At 58.9% G+C, this 21,331-nt stretch overlaps 1 protein-coding gene across 10 annotated transcripts in view; it reads left to right on the top strand.

The window, feature by feature from the left end:
* AGAP1 (ArfGAP with GTPase domain, ankyrin repeat and PH domain 1) overlaps positions 1-21,331 on the top strand; it is a 391,784-nt gene that overhangs the window by 148,225 nt on the left and 222,228 nt on the right. For all 10 annotated transcript variants that reach the window (XM_037069293.1, XM_037069292.1, XM_037069291.1 and 7 more), the window contains 3 exons: positions 2,594-2,679; positions 5,096-5,237; positions 7,832-7,966. In XM_037069293.1, the coding sequence (XP_036925188.1) occupies positions 2,594-2,679; positions 5,096-5,237; positions 7,832-7,966 (363 nt within the window). The remainder of the gene's footprint in view (positions 1-2,593; positions 2,680-5,095; positions 5,238-7,831; positions 7,967-21,331) is intronic.

Raw genomic sequence — 21,331 nt, 5'->3', positions numbered from 1 at the left:
TTGATGTTCCATGATAACACTCGGGCGCCAGGAAGGTTGCACACCGTCCTGTTGCTCACCCACAGTGCGGGCCTCGGGGACGTGGCATTGGGGAGGAGGGCCTGCGGGAAAGTAATTGGAAAATGGGTTATCAAATAGACATTTTTAAAATGCACATTAAAAATGAAATGGAGTTTTGTGTTTGGTGGCACCGACAAAGATTTTTTGACCAAAATCTTTGGTCAGCCCCGTGCGGGAAGAGGAACAGGAAACCCACCTGCCTGTCTTTTTGATTTTGGTCACAAAATCTTTGTGGAGGGTGATCAGTTGACTGGAGTTGAATTTAGAATGAGGGCGGCGGCTGTGGCTGTGGAGTGAGGACCAGCCTGGAGTCATGCCCCTCTCCATCCTGAGGACTTCATTGTAGGACACAAATTTTAGGTTCTTTCACTCGCCTGCTAGACCACATTTCTTTCTGCAGTACCAGCTGCCACGCTGCAGGTGAGCCTGCTGACACTCAGCGGGGTAATGGGACTTATTTTTTGCCTGTAACTTGTATTATTCCCATCCTTACTTTCTCACCACCTGGGTGCTTATGCACCTGGCTGAGTTTTAGCTCCATGCTAAACCTCTGGGTCTGTGGCAGATGGATGTGTTTAGTTTTTGTTTCTTGATGCACATGTACCAGAAGAAATCACACAAGGCACTTGCAAGTGGCTGGTGTTTCCAAGTGTAGAATGTTGGAAAGCTAGACTTTTTTATTGCTGTTCTAATACAGTCCTCCCAGGTGCACTTGCATCTCGGGGGAGGGGCGTGCAGAACCTTGATCTGGGAACTGAAGGGGCCTCACAGGTGGGAAAAGGAGTTCCTGCCACCTCACAGAGGTGATGAAAATTAGGCCTGGAGTCCTCGGCTCAAGGCTGCCAAGCCAGAGACCACAGCAGAGCACGGGGGAGAGAGAGGAGGGGGGTGGAGCGTGCACACCCTCCACGGGGTGCGTCTGTGTGGGGGGGGGTGTTAGTTTCCTGGGGGTGCTGACTGAGGCCCGGGTGGCTCCAGGGCCTGCAGGGAGCTGGTTGCTCAGAGTCTCGTGGCTGTCTCAGAGGGGGAGGGGGCTCCTGTCTGGTGCCCTGTGTCTCCTAGCTCGTTCTGTAGTTACCACGGCCTGGTGGGGGGGGGGCCTTAGGACCTCTTACTTATGCAAGAGTTGGTGATTTGGGGACCTCGATAGAGTCGTCTGCCGGCCCCCCAGCCGTGTCCCCCGCGGGAAGTGTTTCCTGCTGACTCGTTCTGCAGCCTCTGCCCTTCCTCGGTGACAGTGCTGAAGGGGTCAACACGAGAGATTGTTTTACTTTAATGTTGGAAAGTTGTCTTTGGTTTTTATTACTGAACAAACCAACACCCAGCAAAACAAGTGCATTTTACCTGTCTCTTCTGTGCCCAGGAAGGGGAGTGTGTGTGGGAGTGGATGCGTGTGCCTGTGTGTGTGTGTGCGCCTTCACGCACGCTGGCCAGCTCACCACCACCTCGCACAGTGGGGGGCCCTGGTGCCTGCTGCTTTGGTGCGGGAACAGCCCAGCCCCCAATGGTAGGCTGGAAGGTCCCCCGTCAGGCCACTGGTGGAGGAGTGCAGTGCGGCTCTGGGGGGCGGCGGGCGGCCCCGCCAGCTGGCTCTCCAGCCCCGGTGTCTGGGGCTGGACGGTGCTCTGGGAGGCACCTGTGCAAGGAGCGAGAGCAGGCGCCGATGCGTTCCTCTCTCAGAAAGGGGCTCGGGACCCCGGCGAGGGTTCTCTGGGGTGGACTTGGGCCCTGAATCCCAGAAGGGGGCCTCTTTTTGCAGAGGCAGAGGGGCCCAGAGTGGCGGCCGACCTCTCCCGCCTGGCAGGCTGGTCCGGGGCGGTGGTGGGGGACCTGCGTGGCCGCGGTGTGGCTGCCCCTCCCGCCTTGTCCATGTCCAGCAAGGGTCCTGGCGGCTTCCCACTAACCCGCCCGGTCCCGACGCCTCCCTGTCTGCCCGCTGCACCGCTGCTGCTCCTCGTGGGGCCGCCCTCCGTAGTTGTCTAACCGTGTGTGGTAGTCGGCACCTCCCCTGTGCGCTGTGACTGCGAAACACCGTCCTGTGATGTTCTGTGTCCGCACCAAGAACTGGGTTTCCCTTGAGGAGAATACAGGTTCCCGGCCCTCGAACTTGCCAGCATGTCGCAGCCCCAGGCCCCCGACAGGCACGGCAAAGTCGTTTCTTTTGCAAACTGAACAAGAGAACGACCGTCTCGGGGCTGTGTCTACGCCCTGTGCACCCAAGGGCACCCAGTGGGTGAGGCTCCTCGGGGGGATGCACCCATTAAAACCCCACCCTCCTCAGCCGTGAGTCGTCCGGGCCTGGCGTGCCGGGCTGTGAATTCCAGCCAGCAGCGGGCATGGGTTCTTTAAGACAAACACTGAAACCCGAGTTCGGGCCTTCAAAACCCAGTGGCTGCTGGAGGCAGATCCGGCCCCCACTCCGAAAGGCTCGAGCGGCCCCCGAGGTGTATTTTCCCACAAGCGAAGCCCACGTCTGTCTGCTCTCTGCGCACCCGTCTTCCTTGCATAACGAGACTCTCTGTGTGTGTGGCAGGTGGAAGATTCAAGAAAGAGATTGTGGTGGACGGACAGAGCTACCTGCTGCTGATTAGAGATGAAGGGGGCCCCCCAGAGGCGCAGGTGAGTACTGCACACCGGCGGCTCCCTGCCTGTTCGCCCGTTCCCGGCTGTTGGCTGTTTCCGACGGACTGCTTTGGACTGCTTTGGACTGACTGCAAGCGTCTGCTCTGGGTTTAGGGCTCCGTCCAGTGCTCGACGCAGAAGGTGACAGAGGAGTGCCACGAAACTCCCGTCTCTGCGACGCTAACTCTGTTCTTTCTTGAGGTGAAGCCGCGAGGGAAGCTCAGGCTGTGCGGCTAATCGCCACTTTCCTGATTTTAGGATGAAGGGAAGGCACTGATTTGTCAGCTCAGCTGACTGGACAGCTGGAAGTTTCTGTGGTCTCCCCTCCCCCGTGCTCCCCCCAGTCAGCCCCCTCCGAACCTGCGTGCAGCGTAGCGGGGTTTCTTTTGACAGTTCCTTGAACAGCAGCACCTGGAAAACGGGAAAGTGTGCATGTGGAAACGCCCTTCTTTGGTGTGTCACCATCCAGCTCAGGGCCATTCACACCATGCGTGCCAAGCACAGTGTGTGGGCCAAGTCAGGGTGACTGCCAGGTCAGGGGCCAGCTCGGGGATCCCGGGCACGCCCCAAGGGGAGGGTGCTGAGAGTACCCCATCCAGTGCCCTGTGGTGGCCACCAGAGCTGGGTTGGGGTCTCTGCCATGGCCTCTGAGCCTCTGTCGGCTCAGTTCCCCCAGGACCAGTCCTTTATTTAAGTCACGCTTCTTTCCGAAACCTTCCCCGGCCCAGAGCTCCCCCTGAAGATTCCTGCTTTGGGCGACGTCAGGGCGGAGCCTTTCGAACCTGCGGACGGCCTTTGTGCGTGGCGGGCAGAGTGCACTTGCGTGTCCCTGGGGGGAGAGCGTTTCAGGTCCCGTGTGCAGGTGCAGGCTGCGTTTTCCTGGCACCGCATCCTTGCGGGCGCTCCGCTCTCAGCTGGTGGCCTCGTGGGTGAAACCTGAAGGCTATGTGGTTGTGGGTGTCGTCCTAGGCTAGTCTGAAATTTCTGCTTGTTAATCCGCTCTGTGGTTTTTCGGCGGTTGCTGGGGGGCGTAGGGGGGTGTCTGTGGAGCCCACCGCCTGCTGCCAGGCAGTCAGCTGCCCCTCGAGAGGTTACAGTCAGTTTCTGTGTCCTGTGCATGGAGGTTCAGACTGTGGCAGCTTCAGTCGGGAGATGAGGGCCGGTCCCAAGGACCCCCCCGCCACCCCGCCCATTCCAGAGGTTTCCTTCCCTCCACAAGGAGAAGGGGTGGAGCAAGGGAGGATCCCTGTCGCTGGTGCTCGGTGCGTCTGGACCGACAGCAGGTTGGATTGGGTCGGCTCAGGCCTGTCGGGGTTCTTCGTTTCTGAGTCCTTGTTCTCATTTAATTTTGAGTTTATTATTTGAACTTGAGGTTTATTGAAGTTTTATCATGTCAGATGTTCTCCTGTAACTGAGTACATTCTTCACTTATATGTGGAAGTTGGAGCTTAACCCACCAGAAATTTCCCCAAATACGTGAGATCCAGTCCCGTGGCTGCCAGAGCTGAGGCGGGCACTGCAGGCTCTTCTCCAGAAAGCCAACGGGTTCTTTAAAAACTGCTTCCCAGTGGGGAGGAGCGGGGCGTTTGGTGCCACTCTGGCCCCGTCTCGGTGACGCGGGCGCTGCCGAGGAGAGGGCCCCTTCCCTGGGCTCCGGCTCTGCACGCCAGCTGTGGGCACCACAGGAGACGGTGCGTGCCCCGGGGTGCGGTTATTTACGGGAAGGCAGGTTTGGTGTGGGTCCGCCTGGATGCAAGTAAATCAAGAATGAAATGGCCCTAGTCAGGCGGCCGTTGGGTTTTCGTCGGTCTCCCTGATTCTCGTGGAGTTTGTTCGTTTCTGTGACGGGGGATGCAGAGCGGTGTCCTCGCAGGGCACTGCAAGGGTTCGTGGTGCCCAAACTTTACAAGGAAGGACCTCCTCCGAGGGGGGAGTAGGTCCTCGGTGGGCGGGGTGGGGGCTTTCCGAGGAGCCTGTGGGAGCCCAGCGGGGGACCGCCCGCCAAGGACCTACCGAAGGTCCTGGTGCCCAGCAAGGCTCCCCGGGGCTCACAGGGGAGTTAGAGTGAAACGGAAAGCGCATCCCCGGGAAGGCTCTGGTGCCTTCCATCTGCAGGACTGCGGTTGGGACGGGGCGGACGTCCCCATGGGTCAGAACGTCTCCTTGGCACTCTCTGGAGATGGGCGTCCTGGGTGTGATGGGGGCAAGGGTCCCATTCCAGGCCTGTTGTGCTCAGGACAGGAGGGTGCTGGTGAAGCCGTAGAGCTGGCCACAGCGAAGTCGGGTGTCGGACTCGGCCGGACTGGCGGGGGGCCGAGGCGGGAGGGGACATCTGTCCACCACGCCTGTGCTCCCAAAGGCGATGCGAGGCTCTGGCTCAGTTCCTGAGCTCCCTGCCCTCCTCTCTCCCCAGTTTGCCATGTGGGTGGACGCTGTGATATTTGTCTTCAGCCTGGAAGACGAGATTAGCTTCCAGACCGTGTACCACTACTACAGCCGGATGGCCAGCTACCGGAACACAGGCGACATCCCGCTGGTCCTAGTTGGCACCCAGGGTGAGTGGCGTCTGCGGGCAGGCGTGTGCGTGGGGTCCCAGCGGCCGCGGAGCCCTGTGGGAGTGCGGGCGCATCTCTGCCCTCAGTGTAGGGGGTTTGAAAGCGGTGTAAGACAACGCAGTTTCCTACCAGAGGCGCACTTTTGACAGTGAACGTGAAATTGTCCCGTTTCCCGAGTTCGCTTCCATGGAGAAATCACTTAGCCGCCCCAGCCTAACATGCACAGCCTCCCGAGTGCTTTAGCAAAAATAAAATCTACTTTCTCTTTTCTGTGTTGGGTTACCTTAATTCTCTGTTATGTGCAATGCATAAGCAATCTAAAAGGCGGATGTTCACTTCTCTTTGGAGCCCCTTTAAATTACTGCTGACTGCTGCCATATTGCAGCTGTGTTTTATTTGCTCTATCGGTTACTATCTCGTGATCTTTATTGTAAATCGAGTTGACACCTCAGACAACGGAGAACCTCATCATAGAGCTCCTAGTTTTCCTCCTGCTCACTGAAAAGTCTCTCACCAAAGCCACTCTGGGGGAGGGTCCTGCCTCCGTCACACTCTCTGACACCCTGGCGTCCACCCCATAAAAATCAGCTTTTTAAAAATCAGAGGAAGTTTACCTTTAAAACTGCATTGTGAGAAATATGGGTGAGTTAAAAAATAGTCATGTCGAGGAAGATTGGACTATTTCCTCAGTTTTTGGTTCATAACCTGTTTTTGCTAATTAGCCTGTGAAAAAGAAAGAAAACAAAAAGAAACACAAAACATATAAATAAAAATAGAATTAGCAGGTGTGGGCCTGGACTTCCAGGCCTGACCAGACCCCCTGGTGGGAACCAGCCGTCTGGGCAGGCGGTAGTGGCCCGCCACCCCGCCGCGCTGGGTCGGAGGTGCGCGGAGGTTGGCAGACGCCGGGCCGTGGTCCAGGAACCAGCAGAAGGATCACGGGTCCCGGTCCCGGAGAAGGCATGCGTGTTGGAAGTAGAGTTGGGGGGTGGGGGGCGGAGACTGACGGGGACGACTGCGAGCCTTTCCTTGGTGCGCTAGATGTGAGTGAAGGGTTAGAGTTGGGATGTCAGGGAGAGAGTGCCACCCCCAGTCCCCCCCAGCCCCACAGCTGTTTTTTTTTTAAGCATACATTTAAATGGCCAATGGTCCAGTAACTAAAACCTGCAGGAGATTTAACCTAAAACCAAAAAGAACAGAGGGTTTTTTTTTTTGCATGCCTGGAGCGCCCTCTAGTGGCCAGGAGGAAACAGGACACGCCTGTAAAAAGTCCCTGTAATGCACAGAATTGGCTTGAGTCGGTGGCTTGGAAATTCTTAATCACGTTTTAGAATGCATAGCTCGTGTACAGCAGGTCCTGCTTAAAGCTTCCGAAAGATGAAGCAAGTCCCTTCCAGTGCCTTCCTGCCGGCCTGCCCAGGGCATTTCCGAGAGAGGCTTCTGGCTTCGACCCCTGGGCCGCTGGCAGGGGTCACATGGAGGGAGCTGCGTGAGGCTCCCCCAGCACCCGCGGCACGGAAGTGTCAGTGAAGGGGCTGCGCTGGTCCCTTTTATTTCGCCACATGGGCAGCTTCACCGACATCCTCCTTGGCTGCAGGAGAACCCGTCTCCCCACTGCAGCCCCGCCTGACCTTCTGTGTCCCAGCTGAGGGAGGGCGTGACCAGACCTCCCGCCCGATAGTCCCAAGTGACAGACACCCTGGGGGTGCCCTGCGGTGGGCGCTGAGTGGGAGGTCGTGCCCCCCTTGGTTCCTCTCCGTGGCCAGTGTCTGCGAGGGAGTGTGGGCGGAGGTCTTTTCACTGTCCCCTCGCATTCCCGAGGCTTCGTTCATGCCAGGCAGAGCCACCGTCCACTCAGGGTGAGGGGCACTCTCATCGGGGTGCCCTCCGTCCCTCACCAGAGCTCTGGTTCCGGAGCGCCATGGAAGCTCCGCCTGCACAAAGGTTACCAAGTGTGAGCTTCTGGGGGCGTCCCCGCTTGGCTGCTCTTTAACAGTGTGTAAACCGGCTTCCCCCAAAGCTGTGTGCCTGGCACACCTTTGCCCGCGGGCTTGGTGGAACGCCGGGACGGTGGCCAGCTCAGCTCTTGGCAGTGCCCTACATCTGTCCCCGTTCTGCACCTCGATTATTTTCTGCCCCCCTCACTGTGTGACTTGGACCCACCCCGCCCCCAGGAGAAGGCAGATTTTTGCCTGCTCTGTGCACTGAGGTCTCTGTCTGGAACCAGAGCAGACTCCTGTGGGGCGCCCAGAGCCCCTGCTGAGTTCAGCAAGGTGCTGGCGCACCGAAGGTCAGCCGCAGGTGGTGACCCCAGGGCCTTCCCCTTGTTAAAGTCTTCCTGTGGGGCCACATTCCACACTCCCCGCTTCCTTCCGGGGCTCCGGGCAGTCTTCCCCTTCCACCACAGAGCAGGTCCTCTGGTTTCCGCAGACTCCTAGTAACGGTGCCTGGCCTAGCGCGTGAGGGGATTGTTTTGGGGGCAGACTGTGGTTTAAAACTCCGGGTCTGGTTCGATCTCCTCGCAACCTGCCTCTGGGGGAGGAGCAGGAGCTGTCCGCGCTCACTGCCTTGCCACCCCCACTTGTGTGTTCCAGACGCCATCAGCTCCACCAACCCGCGGGTCATCGACGACGCCCGGGCGCGGAAGCTCTCCAGTGACCTGAAGCGTTGCACCTACTACGAGACCTGCGCCACATACGGCCTGAACGTGGAACGGGTCTTCCAGGACGGTAAATACCTTGCTGCGGCACAGCGCTGCCTTCCCGCCCGCGCGGGTGGCGGGGTCGGCCCCTGAGGCGGGGTCAGCCCCTGAGGTGGGGCCTTGGCATCAGCTCTGAACGCCGCCCCCCAGCCAGCTCTCCATCCCAGCCACCCAGTGCTGCTGCCGGGAGACGCGGCCAAACCTCCCCTGGGCGGCCCCGCGGGAGACTGTGTCACGTCTGGTGGCCGTTCTGCGTTCCTGCCTCAGACCGCTCTTTATGCGCCTGTTGGCCACATGTCCCCGGGCACCGTTGCTTCTGCACGGCCGTCGCCCCTCCTAATTCAGGCCGTCTCTTTGAAGGGTTCAGGTGTTTCACGTTCGCCTTTGCAGACAAGGAGCTGAAAGGAGGAGCTGAGTTGGGACAAACCCCCCCAAAACCACACCCTCAGACTCCAGGCGGGGGGCGGTGTGGTCGGCAGGGTGACCGAGTGCCTGCCCCCAGCACAGCCCCACGGCAGAGAGGACGCTCTCTGTGGCGGGGGCGGGGGGTCCCTTAGCCAGAAGCCCAGTGGGAGGAGTGAGGGACGGGGCGGGGGGGAGGTGGTCTCTAGCCTGGAGGCATGTGGGGGTCTGGGGGGAAGTGACCCTTTTGTGGTCGAAGGTCTGGGAGGGACGTGTTCCCAGCATCCAGTCCCCTTTCTGGTGGGACTCTTGGGAAATAGAGCCTAGTCCCCTCCCCTTCTGGTGGCAGCCCCACCTCTCTGCCCCTGACCCCCCACCCCCGCTCTGGTGCCATGGGCACTGGGGACGGAGCAGACAGCCAGTGTGGGGTTGCCCTTCAGGGGCTGCCTGAGTTGCCCAGGGGTCACGGGTGCCATGCCGTGTATGGCCCCGGTGAACAGTTGCCTGTGTTGGTAAAGCGGTAACTTCCCCAAATGGGACACGTGCCTGCCTTTCTTTTCACTGTCCAGATCGGTTTTCAGGTAAAAGGGCAGGAATGATGTGCTGGATGTGGTCTTTCACTAAATCTCAAGGATCGTGCCCCTCACGTTTACGGGGCTTCTGTGGGCCACGTCCAGGGACTACTGGGTGGCTCCGAGAATGTCAGCGCGAGACTGCGGGGCCTGGGCAGGGAGGCACCTGGGCCTCTCCAGGGTTCTGACCAGTCACTGTTTGCCGTCCTAGAGCCCAGACCCCGGGCCTGTGCAGTGAGGGGCCGAGTCCAGCCGGCGGTCGCCCTGCCGCTGCCAGGCCTGGGATGTGTGGGCTGGGCCACTCTGCTTTTCAGTGCAGAGCGGAGCTGCGACCCCGGGACCCCTGAAGCCTGGGATGGCTGCTCTCTGGCCTTTACAGAGAGCTTGCTTGTCCCCAGTGCAGGAGGGACCTAGTCCAGCTGCAGGTGAGCGTGTGTTGTGCCGCGATCGCTTTGCCGGTGCGTTTATGTTGAGCCTGCAGCTTCCATGGACACCTGGGCAGGTCTCGCAGAGTAAATCCATCCTGGGGGGGCAAGGTCAGATAGCCCCGCGCCCGGACAGAGCGGGTGACACGGTCGGGGGGGGGCAGGTAGAGGCCCAGGGGGTGGAGCACTCACTGCCATGGTCGGGGCACGGCCTTGGCCAGGGGAGACGAGGAGGGGGTGACTCTCTGGACGCAACTGTTGACAGCACCCAAGGGCCCGTGTCCCCCGGGGCCTCCTCAGGTGGCAGTTCGCTGTTGCAGCTCATTCCAGTCTCGGTGTGGTTCCCGCAGGCTTAGCAGGGCTCGCGTGCACCTCCCCTCGGAGGTTCCAGGGAGCCCGTTCCCGAGGAGGGTTCAGGTCTCGGAGTCGGGTGGGGGCGGGGGGCACCTCGGCCTTCAAGTGCCGCTACGAAGATAAGTTTAAAAGCAAAGTGGCAGTTACTTTGCATACTCTATGTGGTGATTATGTGGTGTAATATTTAAATTGTAAATTATTTCGTTGTTAGTGATCAGAGCAGTTGTTCCGGGAGTGGGAACCAGACTCGGGCCTTGGACCATTAACAGGAAGAGTCCATTTCCGTCCTCGAGGGAAAAAAAACCACTTGTACGTTTAGAGCTCTGCATCGAGGCTCAGAAAAGTCACGTCACTTGACCAGAGACACTCTGCCTGGACTGGACCCCCGTCTTGGGGCCTGGAGCCTGAAGTGGGCACTTCCCAGCAGAAGCCCCCTGACTCCCCCAGAGCCCGGCTCCCCTACTCCAGGGGTCGGTGTGGAAAGGGCTTTCTGACTTCTCTTCGTGCCTGGCACCTGCTTTCATTATTCCATTTTTGTGTCTCTGTCTTCTAGAAAGAGCGTGAAGAAAAAGGGACATTTAGCTCATCAGTCGGGGAGGGCGACAGGCCTTCAGGTGACATGCCAACCCCAGCTGCCCCCAGTCAGCGGACCCAGTCCGAGGGCCATGCAGGCTGTGATGTCCCGAGAGACCAGAGACTTGAGTCTCTGCTGCTTTGACTTTTGGCGTTGTGGTGTCCTGGCCTTGAACCAGAGAGTACACAGTGCAGTTAGTAGGGAAACTGGACATCGGCCTCCTTGTTTTGTGCGTGGGGTTGTCTATGGCCATTGGAGGTAATTCGGGAGGGGGGTCTTCGTGGCTGCCGCGAGGTCCGGCAGTGGGGAGGAGGCAGGTGGGTCGGCGGGTTGGTTGGTTCCTTCATTCCCTCCCAGTTTCAGCACCAGCCTCCCAGCCACGGTCCCTCTGGTTAGGGGTGGGGGCCCCGTGGGAAACACAGTGGGGCCCCTGCCTCAGGGACGTGAAAGCCCAGGAGGGAGACAGACGTGGGGCAGTAGCCCAGAACGGCAGGCGGCATCCTGCTGGGGGCGTGGGCCGCGTCTGTGCCTGGGACGGGGAGGGGAAGACAGTGGACGCAACCCGGGACTGTGAGGGACTTCAGCTCCCTGCAGTCGGATTTTGGACACTGAATTTACGTCTCTCCTGGAAACCTGTGCATCGCCCGCCCCACGGCGCCATCTCTGTGCCCTGTTTTGCTGGAGTGGTGGGCGCCCAGCAGACGTGTGCTGGACGCTGTGACCTGTCCCAGTGGAGTGGCCTCCTGCGGGGGAGGGTGGGGGGAGTCGGCTTTCCTTTGTTTTGGCATTTCCTTGGATCAGTGCAGTGGCCCCCCATGCTTTGGGGGTGTATTTTATCATTTTTAAACCATGGTATCTGACTTTCATGTAGCGTTTTCAAGGTCCTGCATGAGAAAGTGTTATTTTTATACAGAATGAGTACCACCAGGGGGCAGTACAGTCATTTGAAATATCCTGATCCGTGATCCTCTGTGCTCCCTCCGTCTCTCTCGGGAAAGGACCTGGTGCCGATGTATCTGAGTTGTAAACAGTTTCATTTTACGTACAGGGGCTGCTCCGCAGTGCACCCCAGCGCCCGTTGGGTTGTGTGCAGAACTGAGCACTGTGGTGTGCATATTCTAGACCTGCAGCCACTTGTGAAATCCTGGCTCAGAGGCCTGGCACACGGCCCCAGGCACTCTCTCCGCCGCAGCGCCGGCCTGGGACCCACTTGAGCTCCTGTTCCCCGGAAGGCAGGAAAACCCACGGGCAGAATTTGGTTCTGACAGCAATTGTTAGACCAGGTCAGGATCCACGTGAGGCTGAGCTCTAGAGAAATTACAAATTCCTGTCTGTCCCCTCATTCTTCCCAAGAGCTGTGGTTTTGTTGTGTTTGCCAGGGGTAAACTGGATGGTTAGCGATCTTGCGTGAGAGGCCCAGGGGGAAGCTGGGTGGCAGTGCCCAGAGTGTCTGACCGTGGCTAGTGCTGTGTGTGCTGTCCTGGTGGGGGGCTTCTCTCTCTGCGGGAGTCCCCACCGGCCCTAGGATGGTCCGCATCAGCCTTCCAGCGCCTCCACTGAGCCCTTCACACCCTGTGGCAGCTAACATCCTGGAGAGCGCTCCTGGGAAAGCGCCCCCCCTTCCCCCTCCCCCCTCCCCCCGCACCTGGAAGTCACACTTGGGCCCTCCCCAAGCCTGGGCCCAAGCCAGGAGAGGGTGCGTGGCTTGCCTCAGGTCACCAGGTGCGTCAGGAGCCTCGGTTTGCTTTCCATCCTCTGCTTCCTCAGACTGAAGTCCGGACGCACAGAGTCCCATGTCCTCGAAAGCGGCGGCCGCAGCCCTGGGTCCTAATCACAGGAGTACCCTGGGCAGGGCAGGCCCTGCCAACCAGCCCAGTTTGTGCTGCTTCGTGAGTCAGTGCGTTGTTGGGTGGAAGTGGCAGTCCCTTGGGGGCTCCTCCCCTCCCCCCGCCCCAGTGCTGCATCCTCTGTGCCCCGTTTGCTGACACCCCATCTTTGTCCACGCCTGTCAGGGGCCTGCCATTGGGCCTGGACTGTTCTGTCCCGGGGTCAGCTTCACATTTGTGATCGGGGCATCCTGTTTCATTGCAAGTTTTTGTGGGCTCAGTCTCCCCCCCCTTTCCTTTCCTTTCCTTTCCTCCCCCCTCCCCCTCCCCCCCTCCTCCTCCCCCCCTCCTCCTCCCCCCCCCTCCTCCCTCCTCCTCTCCCCTCCTCTCTCCTTCTTTCCTGTGTTAGAGGTTAGATTGGAACCAATTTATTTTTCTATTTTACACATGCATAGTTTTCTCCCAGGAGTGCTTCCAAAAGTAAGATTTTTCACGTTTAAAAGCAAAGCACGTGTACACATGTACATTCGGCATTTGCTGTATGCCGAGTCCGGCATGATAGTGACCAGCTTTGACGTGGCCCCAGGGCCGACGGTGGGAGATGGGGCATCTCCATTAGGCCCAGCTCCCAGCCAGGGCCATCTTCCAACCATCCCATCAGGCCTCGGTGCCTGGCCAGCACGTCCTTCTTGCCCTCTGTGCCCACTGCCGTGCCCACGCACACCACCACTGCCCTGTCTGCACCCAAGTGTCGAGCACCCAAGTCTTCCTGGGACAGATGGGCAGTGAAGGGGTCACCTCTGTGTTTGGTGAGGAAGGGCGTGGGGGGGGCGGCCTGGCTCCCATCTGAGTGGGAACATGTATAACTGGCTTCCAGTGGCTGTTTTTATGAAGCCCGACACCGTCAGGACCCTGTTCACATGCCGGCAAACTCACCATAGTTCTCAACCAGAGGCGCCGTGCCTGCGACAGGTTCATCACAACTTGAGATAATGGTTTAGCCCTGGCTGGTGCAGCTCAGTGGATTGAGCGCTGGACTACGAACCAGAGGGTCACTGGTTCGATTCCCAGTCAGGGCACATGCCTGGGTTGCAGGCCAGGTCCCCATTGGGGGGTGTGCAAGAGGCAACCACAGGTTGATGTTTCCTTCTCTTTCCACCTCCCTTCCCCCTGTCTAAAAATACAATAAAATCTTTTAAAAACAAGACTTCCTTGTTTAAAGAAAAAATACCAGAGTTAGAATATAAATTTTTGGTGTAATAAACCCTGTTTTGAGAGGTTTAAAAAGGAAAGCAAAAAGGAAAGAAAAACACAAAACTATTGAGTTACTATTTTTAGGAAGAAAAATTAGTTGGAGTCCGAGAACCCACAGCATTGGGAGGCCGCAAACAGGCGTGGTGCAGACGTGCCCGGCACTCCCGCATGCACCCAGACCCCTCGCACACCCACTCGGCACCGCAGGCGTGTGTTCGGTGAGAGGGCAGTGGGTCGGGCGACGGCCACGGCGGATGTGTCAGGACTGGTCTTGGAGCTCGGTGGTGGGGGGTCGATTCGTCACGAGTGAGAGGTGCGCTTGTTGCTCCTTCAGGGGCCTTTGTCCGGAAGTTGCCCCGTGAGAGTCTTGTCTTTCGACCTGTTCAGTGGACCAAGAGCTGGTCTTTTAAAGAGGATTGTCTCCTTAGAATATCGGTTGATTTGCCTAAAGTCACCTGTCGGAAGGGAGCTTTCTTCGGTAGAGAGATTGTCTGAACTATCAGGGTGGCCCGTATTCCAATGCCGCAGCTGCCGTCTCTGCAGCGTGGAGGTGGTGAGAGCCGATCGTTTCTGATGAGTTTATGACCCTGGGAGAAGGAACTGTCCCAAGGACAGGCCTTTTGATTCTTTCAGAAGTTAAGAGGAGGAAGCCACCGTAACGTCTGGATAAAGACTGACGCTCTTGCAGACAGCGAACAACAAGGAACAGTCTTCTACTGCGGACCGCTGCGGGGTGCCACGCTGACAGAGGCTTCTCGCCCCGAGTCTGGGGTCCTCACGCCGTGCTTCTCCAGCGGGAAGCGCGATGCGCCCCTGCCCTCGCAAACGCACGCAGAAATGCCCGACTCAACCCTCGCGCCGCGGTCGGCGCGCTGTTAGCGACGCCCTGTGTGTTGGTCTTCCCGGGAAGACTCCTGGCTGGCGCCCGGAATTAATTTTACCAATGGCACAGAAAATGGTTATCTCCGCACTTCCCTGCGCGGGGGCGCCGTAGCTGTGTGCTGCCCCAGGGCTCCTCCTAACGACTTGAGCTGGAATTAGCTCCACGTGTCATTAATGCATACAGATGGCTTTTGTTTTGTTCATAATCTGTTCATGATGCCACAGCACTCTGCACTTGCTAATGTTTTTAAAATGATTAAACGACCATGTACTTTCGGACCTATTTAACCCTTCCCAGAGTTTTTGGTCAAAACAGGATGAGAACAGGCCTTCCCGGGGACGGTGAGACTGACGTCTGGGTGACGTTTTCCCCCAGGTGGAGTGTGGACACAGTCAGGCGCTGGCTTCGCTGGTTGAGGAGGTGTTGGCCCTGACCATGGCCCAGCCCCGGACGGCTCAGTCCCTGGCAGAGAAGGAGGGCTGTCCTCAAGGAGGCTGGCACTTTGGTTGTGAAGGGCTTTGCCATGAGAGGAGGGGTGGCTTTGTCGCAGGGACACGGATGTTAAGCCTGGAGCCCATGGGGCGGGCGGCGGGCGGCCCCGAGGGCCGGGCTCCGGAATCAGGGGTCAGTCTGTGTGCTCAGCGCAGGGCTGTGGGATTCTGTGAAGGGTGTTGCACAATCCGCCTTATTTCTCAGCTCTGATTTGGGGAAAAGTAAACCAGGAAGAGGGGTTTATGGACTTGTTTGTCTAAAAGGTAAAGAGACTGTGAAACTCTGATGGGTAAGTTGGACCTTGTGAGTCTGCCAAAGAAGAGGGAGAGAGGGTTTTTCAAAGGCTGTGAGCTGTGGAGATAAAAACCACCCGAAGCTCCTGCCCTGGGGGCTGTTACTGTTACAGCCGGACATGCCTGTGCCCACACACCTGTGAGTTTGAACAAATGGGTTTATTGGGCCCATTTCACCTCCTTTCTTTTTGGATACTTTTTCCGGGATACAATGTCGAAGTTTCACATTGCGTTCCTTTGAGAAGCAACAACTTCCAGCCCAGTCTAGATGTTCGAGGGGATGATCTTTGCCCCCATTGACACGTATGTTCTAGGATCAGCACCCCCGCGGGCAGCTCTGCACCTCCGGCAGGTCTGTGCCCTGCCTTACTCCGGAGGGTGCCCCCAGGGCTGAGACCGCTGGCCCCGTGACAGCTCAGCTCTCGGCCCTTGGTCCTTGTCCGGGCGTCTGGTTTCCTCACGGGTGTCCCTTTTGACACCCTGGCCACTCCAGATGTTTTCATTTTTAAAAACTTTATTAACAGAAAATAATGATAACTTCCAGAGTTTCAAATATTTGCAGTAGGTTTGCCCCTTACTATGAAACTAAGCCCGCCTCCCCCAAATAGTGTTTTGGTGGGTGAGGCCCCACCGTCTCTCAGGCCGGAACAGTCTGGCATAAGGAGCAGGTGGTCCTGACTGTGCCCTCGGTGTATATCAGGTGGGTCCTCTGAGAAGGGACACTTGGTGCCCCAGAGAGCAGGCGGCCCAGGGCCTGGTCCCCAGCTCCACGTGTAGCCACGAGCTTTGGCCTCCAGCTCAGTGTCCGTGTGGCATGTTCCCCAGCTTCACCAGTCCCTCTGTCCGGCAGTGTCCCCCGCACCTTTCATTGTGTCCCTTAGGACAGGCGCCTGCGGGGAACAGAGAGAAAGCCACCCTCCGCGTTGGCACCCCCCTTGGCTCCGTGTCTGGCGGTGCCTGGAGGGGCTGGAGGAGCCCGCCGAGCCCACCCCCCTTCCCACTCACGGGGAGCCCCAGAGCCGGCCACGCCTGCCAGCCCAGCGCGGTGGCCCAGCTCATACGCAGCCTTTCTCTGCCCCATGTTGTCTTCCGGAAGCAGGGCCTGGACCCGCATTGGGGCCAGTGTGCTCAGAGCACTTCTCCCCCTTGAAGGGACCTGAAAATCTTAATTCATTATTTAATGTTTGGGGTGTCAAAGTTTCAGAAGCCCACAGAAGTCACTACGAAAACTAAAGAATGCGTGAGCATTTGTGCTCTTTTCCAGCACGTGCTGAGTTCGCTGCACAGGCAGGCGTGGCAGGTGGAGTGTTCGTGTCAGTAACCCGAGCACAGGTGGCAGCATGCCCTGGTGCCACCTGCATTCCGTCACACACAGCCCCCGAGGAGCTGGCCCCTCCGCTGGGCGTGTGGGGCGCAGGCCTTCGAGCTTGTACCGACCCGCACAGTTCCCGAAGAGCGGTCCGGCCTCAGAGGGTGGGGAGCGTCTCCGTGCAGAGACTGTGGGTAACTGCCGCCTTGTCCAGCCCAGCCACCGGCCAAGCCCAGCGCAGACCCCAGGCTGCCTCCCCTTCCAGGTGGGTGGGCACTCTCACTTCTGTGCCTGCAGGGGGTGCTGTGATCCCTCTCCTGCCCACTGGACTCCAGGGGCAGCCGTAGGTCAGGAATTTTTGTGTGTAAACTTTTGGAATTTCTGGAAACCCCTTCCCAGTGAACTTTGTTGTAAACTGTAAGGAAATAAAAATACCGAACAGCAGCACAGTCATCTGGCTACTGGGAATCCTCCCTCCTCGGCACCAAGATGCCGCAATGAAGTGAAACCTCACGGTGTCCCCTGCATTTAAACTCATCTCTCGCCTGACGCACAGATGTGGATAGTTTCAGATGTGGGAGGACCCAGGGTCCTGGCCAGCGGCCCTGCGCTGTACAGCGAGCTGGCGGGGCCCGCGAGGGAGCTCTCCTCCCGGGGAGCTCGGTCGGCCAGTGGCAAACGGGCAGCTGGACCTGAGGTCCGTGTCCCACAGTGGCGCCACTTCACCGTTGCCCTCCGCCCCAGAGCCCCTGACTGCACTTGAAAACTGGCTGGTGGATGAAAATGTTTCTTTAAGTTGTCATTCTCTCAGCTTACAGGGTTTGGGGGTGCAGTGCTGTCCTATCATCAACATACAGGTTTTTCCCAAAAAGCTATTGGGTAAAAGCTCATCACCCACTGGTGGGGGTGTGTGGCTTCAGGCCACCTGAGACTCAGTGTTTGCTGTCCGGCTCTCGGCGTGTCATGTAGTCAGCGGCCACTAGGGGGCAGTGGACGCGCGCGGAAGGATCACTCCCACTGGCGTTTTCTCTTTCCCCCTTTACCGGCACTGTGGGGAATGCAGACCTAATAAAACTCACTGGCTTAGGAGATCGTTTAGATCCGTAATAAGATGCACCTCATAAAGCGTGAAGTTCCTGGATCAGCAGCGCACGGCTACAGGAGTAAATCGTCCCATTCATTGGAACGGGGACGGCAAAATCACGAGGGTGAAATGATGTATTATTCGGTTTAACGGCCAACACCTTCCTCCTCTTTGCTTTGCATGTAACTTCAGCGAAGAGCCACCGAGAATTTGGCAAAAGGTAAGCTGCTTAAACATGGAGCAGCGTGACCGGGTTGCGGAGCCTGTCGCTCGTTTCCAGTAAGCCCGCCCAGAGCCCCGCCGGCGGCCACAGCCCAGCCTCTGCCCCGCTGCTGCCCCTCCGGGAGGCGGGGGCGCAGGTCTCTTCTCTGGGCCGCCCGGGAGTTGAGGGCCTGGAGACCAGACTGGCTCCTGGGCGGAGCGCGCGGCGCTGTCCCGGTTTGGAAAGACGCCTTCTGTTTGCGGGGGGGGGGGGGGGGGGCTGTGGTCTGCGGTCGCCCAGGACCCCCGGGCCTCGCGAGCTTGCGAGCTGGGGGCAGGCGCAGCACATCCCTGGTCCACCGTCTTGGTTTGTTGGGCAGGGGTTCCCTCTTTGTTTTTATTTTAAACATTGACGTGTTGTGCCATTTATGGGTGCATTCACCGTTGATTCTCGCATGTGCCCTGACGGGCATCAGACCGCAACCTGGCCACACTAGGGTGGAGCTGCAGCCGCCTGAGCTCACTGTACATTCTAGTTCTTTTCCATGGTGGCGCTGACCTGTGAAAAACGGTGCTCGAGGCCCCCATCAGTTAAGTGTGGGCTCCACATGTGTCCCCAGTGAGGGCCCCCTGAGATGCTGGGGGGCCTGTCTGGGTAGTTTGGTAATTAGTTAACAGAGCACCCCTCATTTCTCTGCTCGTCCTCACACCTAAGAAATCTTAATGCGTCTTACCAAAGTATTACCAAAATTCCCTGAAGGGATTTTTTTCCCCTGCATGAAGATGAATCTCTCTCTCTCTCTCACCTGCTGGTCAATTCGGTCTTTTCTTCTGGGCTTCTTAGCACAAACCGAGTCAGTGGGGGGTGGTTGCCACTGACCCGAAGGAAGTTCAGGTGCCGGGTCTCACTCACGTGGGCCCCGTCCCACCAGGAGCCGGCGCAGGCGCTGCTTTGCGTCCAGTCACATCTCGGGCTCCTTTTCTCTGGGCAGGGCTGCTCCCCGCGCGGTGCGGCAGCTAAGAACCCGCGTCCAGAAACCCTGCAGGGCAGAAGCCAGCTGCCACAGCATCCACGGCCAGAGTCCGCGGCTCCTCTCTGGTCTGCGGGGGACAGGAGGCCCTGGAGCCGGGTGAGCCGCCCAGACATGAGCTTCGCACTCCTCTCCAGGTTCTGCAAAGGACGGCGTCCGCAGGGCCCGCCGCTTTCCTCGGTCCCTCTGGTCTCCCTTCCAGCGTTAGCGTGGGTTTGGGCAGGAGTGGGCTGATGGGAACACAGCCTCAACGCCCCGAGTGAGACAGCTGGGATGGGGAGGCGCAGCATTTAAAGGGGAAGCAGTGCCAGTACCCCAAAGTGGGACCCACTGTGCACGCGGGGACCGAGCTGGTCTGTGGCCCTGGCCCCTCGGCGGCGGCAGGTGCGCCTGTTTGCATGGAGGCCCTTCAACTCCAACTACCATTTCAAACCAACTGCTGTGGAATGCCGGTGCGCTGGGGGGGCAGTCCCCGATGTCAGCGCAGGCTGGGGACAGCCGCTCCCTGCCCTGCACCCGGGCCCCCAGGCCGGGCACCGGGCCCAGTTTCCATAGACCAGGGTCAGTCTGGGAAATTCTGGCCCTTTCTTCTGAGAGTCAGATCTGCTTTTCCACAAGAAGGGGTTGCTTTCTGCTGTGAATTCTGGGAGTGACTGGGAGGAAGTTCGCATGGTGAGGATAAGGGTGAGACGTGGCCCTGGCTGGGTGGCTCAGTTGTTTGGAGTGTCGTCCTGACAGGCCAAGGTTGCGGGTTTGGTCTCTGGTCCAGACACATCCGAGAATTAACCGCTGACTCCGTGAATGAGTAAGCGGAGCAACAAATCGATGCTTCTCTCCCCTCCCTTTCTCTCTCTAAAGTCAATAAATGAAGAGCAATGATAACCTGGCCAGGGAGACAGCCGTTGGTGAGGGCGGGATTGGGGCAGTGTCATGTGCCAGCAGCCTCGTGGTACAAACCAGGGCGGCTCCTGGGTGTCCAGTCCCCACCCGCGCTGGGTGGTGAACTGCTGGGCTCACACTGGTGGGGTGCGCCGCCTCTGCAGGGGGTGGTTCACATGGATGCCGCCCTAGCTTGGGGCCTGGAGGCCAGAACCTCGTTTGGGAGGGCGTTGGAACCACCCGGGTGTCATGTGACTAGGAGGAAGAAACTGTCTCGGTGACAGTGTCACGTGGAGGCAGTGACAATCTCTCCACTGAAACAAGAAGTGTGTCCTCTTTGGGGTCTCGTCGCAAAACAGGAGGTGTTGGTACAGAGGCTTGGAAAACAACTCCCTCTTCTCCCCACTCTCCACCGCCCCCCCCACCTGATCNCTCCTGGGTGTCCAGTCCCCACCCGCGCTGGGTGGTGAACTGCTGAGCGCACACTGGTGGGGTGCGCCGCCTCTGCAGGGGGGGGTTCGCATCGATGCCGCCCTAGCTTGGGGCCTGGAGGCCAGAACCTCGTTTGGGAGGGCGTTGGAACCACCCGGGTGTCATGTGACTAGGAGGAGGAAACTGTCTCGGTGACAGTGTCACGTGGAGGCAGTGACAATCTCTCCACTGAAACAAGAAGTGTGTCCTCTTTGGGGTCTCGTCGCAAAACAGGAGGTGTTGGTACAGAGGCTTGGAAAACAACTCCCTCTTCTCCCCACTCTCCACCGCCCCCCCCACCTGATCCCCCTCACCTGACCCCCCCCAGCTCAGGAGGCGAGTGCACCGCACCTCCTAAGGCCGTCGTGTCTGAACCAGGGTGTCCCTGCCTGCCCTCCGGCCAACTGCCTCTGCCTCTGCCTCGCTGTTCCCAGTTTCCTCTGGGGGTGGGAGTGTCCGCCCTTCTTACGGGGTCGGTCAGTGAACGTGGGCCGAGACTCCCCCTGGAGTCGCCCGCGGAGATCCCAGGACCCTGCAATGGTGGTGCCAGGGGGCTGGAAGAGCCGGGCCGGGCCGTTGGTTTCCCTTAACAGCCGTACCGGGTGGCCACTGGCACACCCGCAGGGTTGCCGTCGGGTTTGACTGGGGCGGGTTTGGGCGTGATGTTCTGCGTCAGCTCTGGGGTGTTTGTGACCTGACGGCAGTACTGTCTGCTCTTCCTGCTGGGTGAAGTAAGCAGTTCCCGGCTTAGCATTTTCTCCTGAAACTCTGTACGCAGCATTGTCTGGCTGCCCCAGAACATGTCAAAACCTGCCGGCAGTTCTGGAATATTCTCAGGCCGCAGACCCGAGCCGCTCAGAAAAGGACAAGCAAATCACGGTACGGCCGTGAGGTGGCAGTGTGGTCACGGCTGGAGCCGCCCTGCGGGGGGGCGGGGGGTAAGACCGTGTGCCCCACATCCATTTTAATTTGAAGGANAAGAGCCGGGCCGGGCCGTTGGTTTCCCTTAACAGCCGTACCGGGTGGCCACTGGCACACCCGCAGGGTTGCCGTCGGGTTTGACTGGGGCGGGTTTGGGCGTGATGTTCTGCGTCAGCTCTGGGGTGTTTGTGACCTGACGGCAGTACTGTCTGCTCTTCCTGCTGGGTGAAGTAAGCAGTTCCCGGCGTAGCATTTTCTCCTGAAACTCTGTACGCAGCATTGTCTGGCTGCCCCAGAACATGTCAAAACCCGCCGGCAGTTCTGGAATATTCTCAGGCTGCAGACCCGAGCCGCTCAGAAAAGGACAAGCAAATCACGGTACGGCCGTGAGGTGGCAGTGTGGTCACGGCTGGAGCCGCCCT

This window comes from Sturnira hondurensis, unplaced genomic scaffold (genome assembly GCF_014824575.4).
Source record: "Sturnira hondurensis isolate 20B ecotype Veracruz unplaced genomic scaffold, ASM1482457v3 Scaffold0018493, whole genome shotgun sequence".
NCBI lineage: Eukaryota > Metazoa > Chordata > Mammalia > Chiroptera > Phyllostomidae > Sturnira > Sturnira hondurensis.
This window is presented reverse-complemented; position numbering and strand designations above follow the sequence as displayed.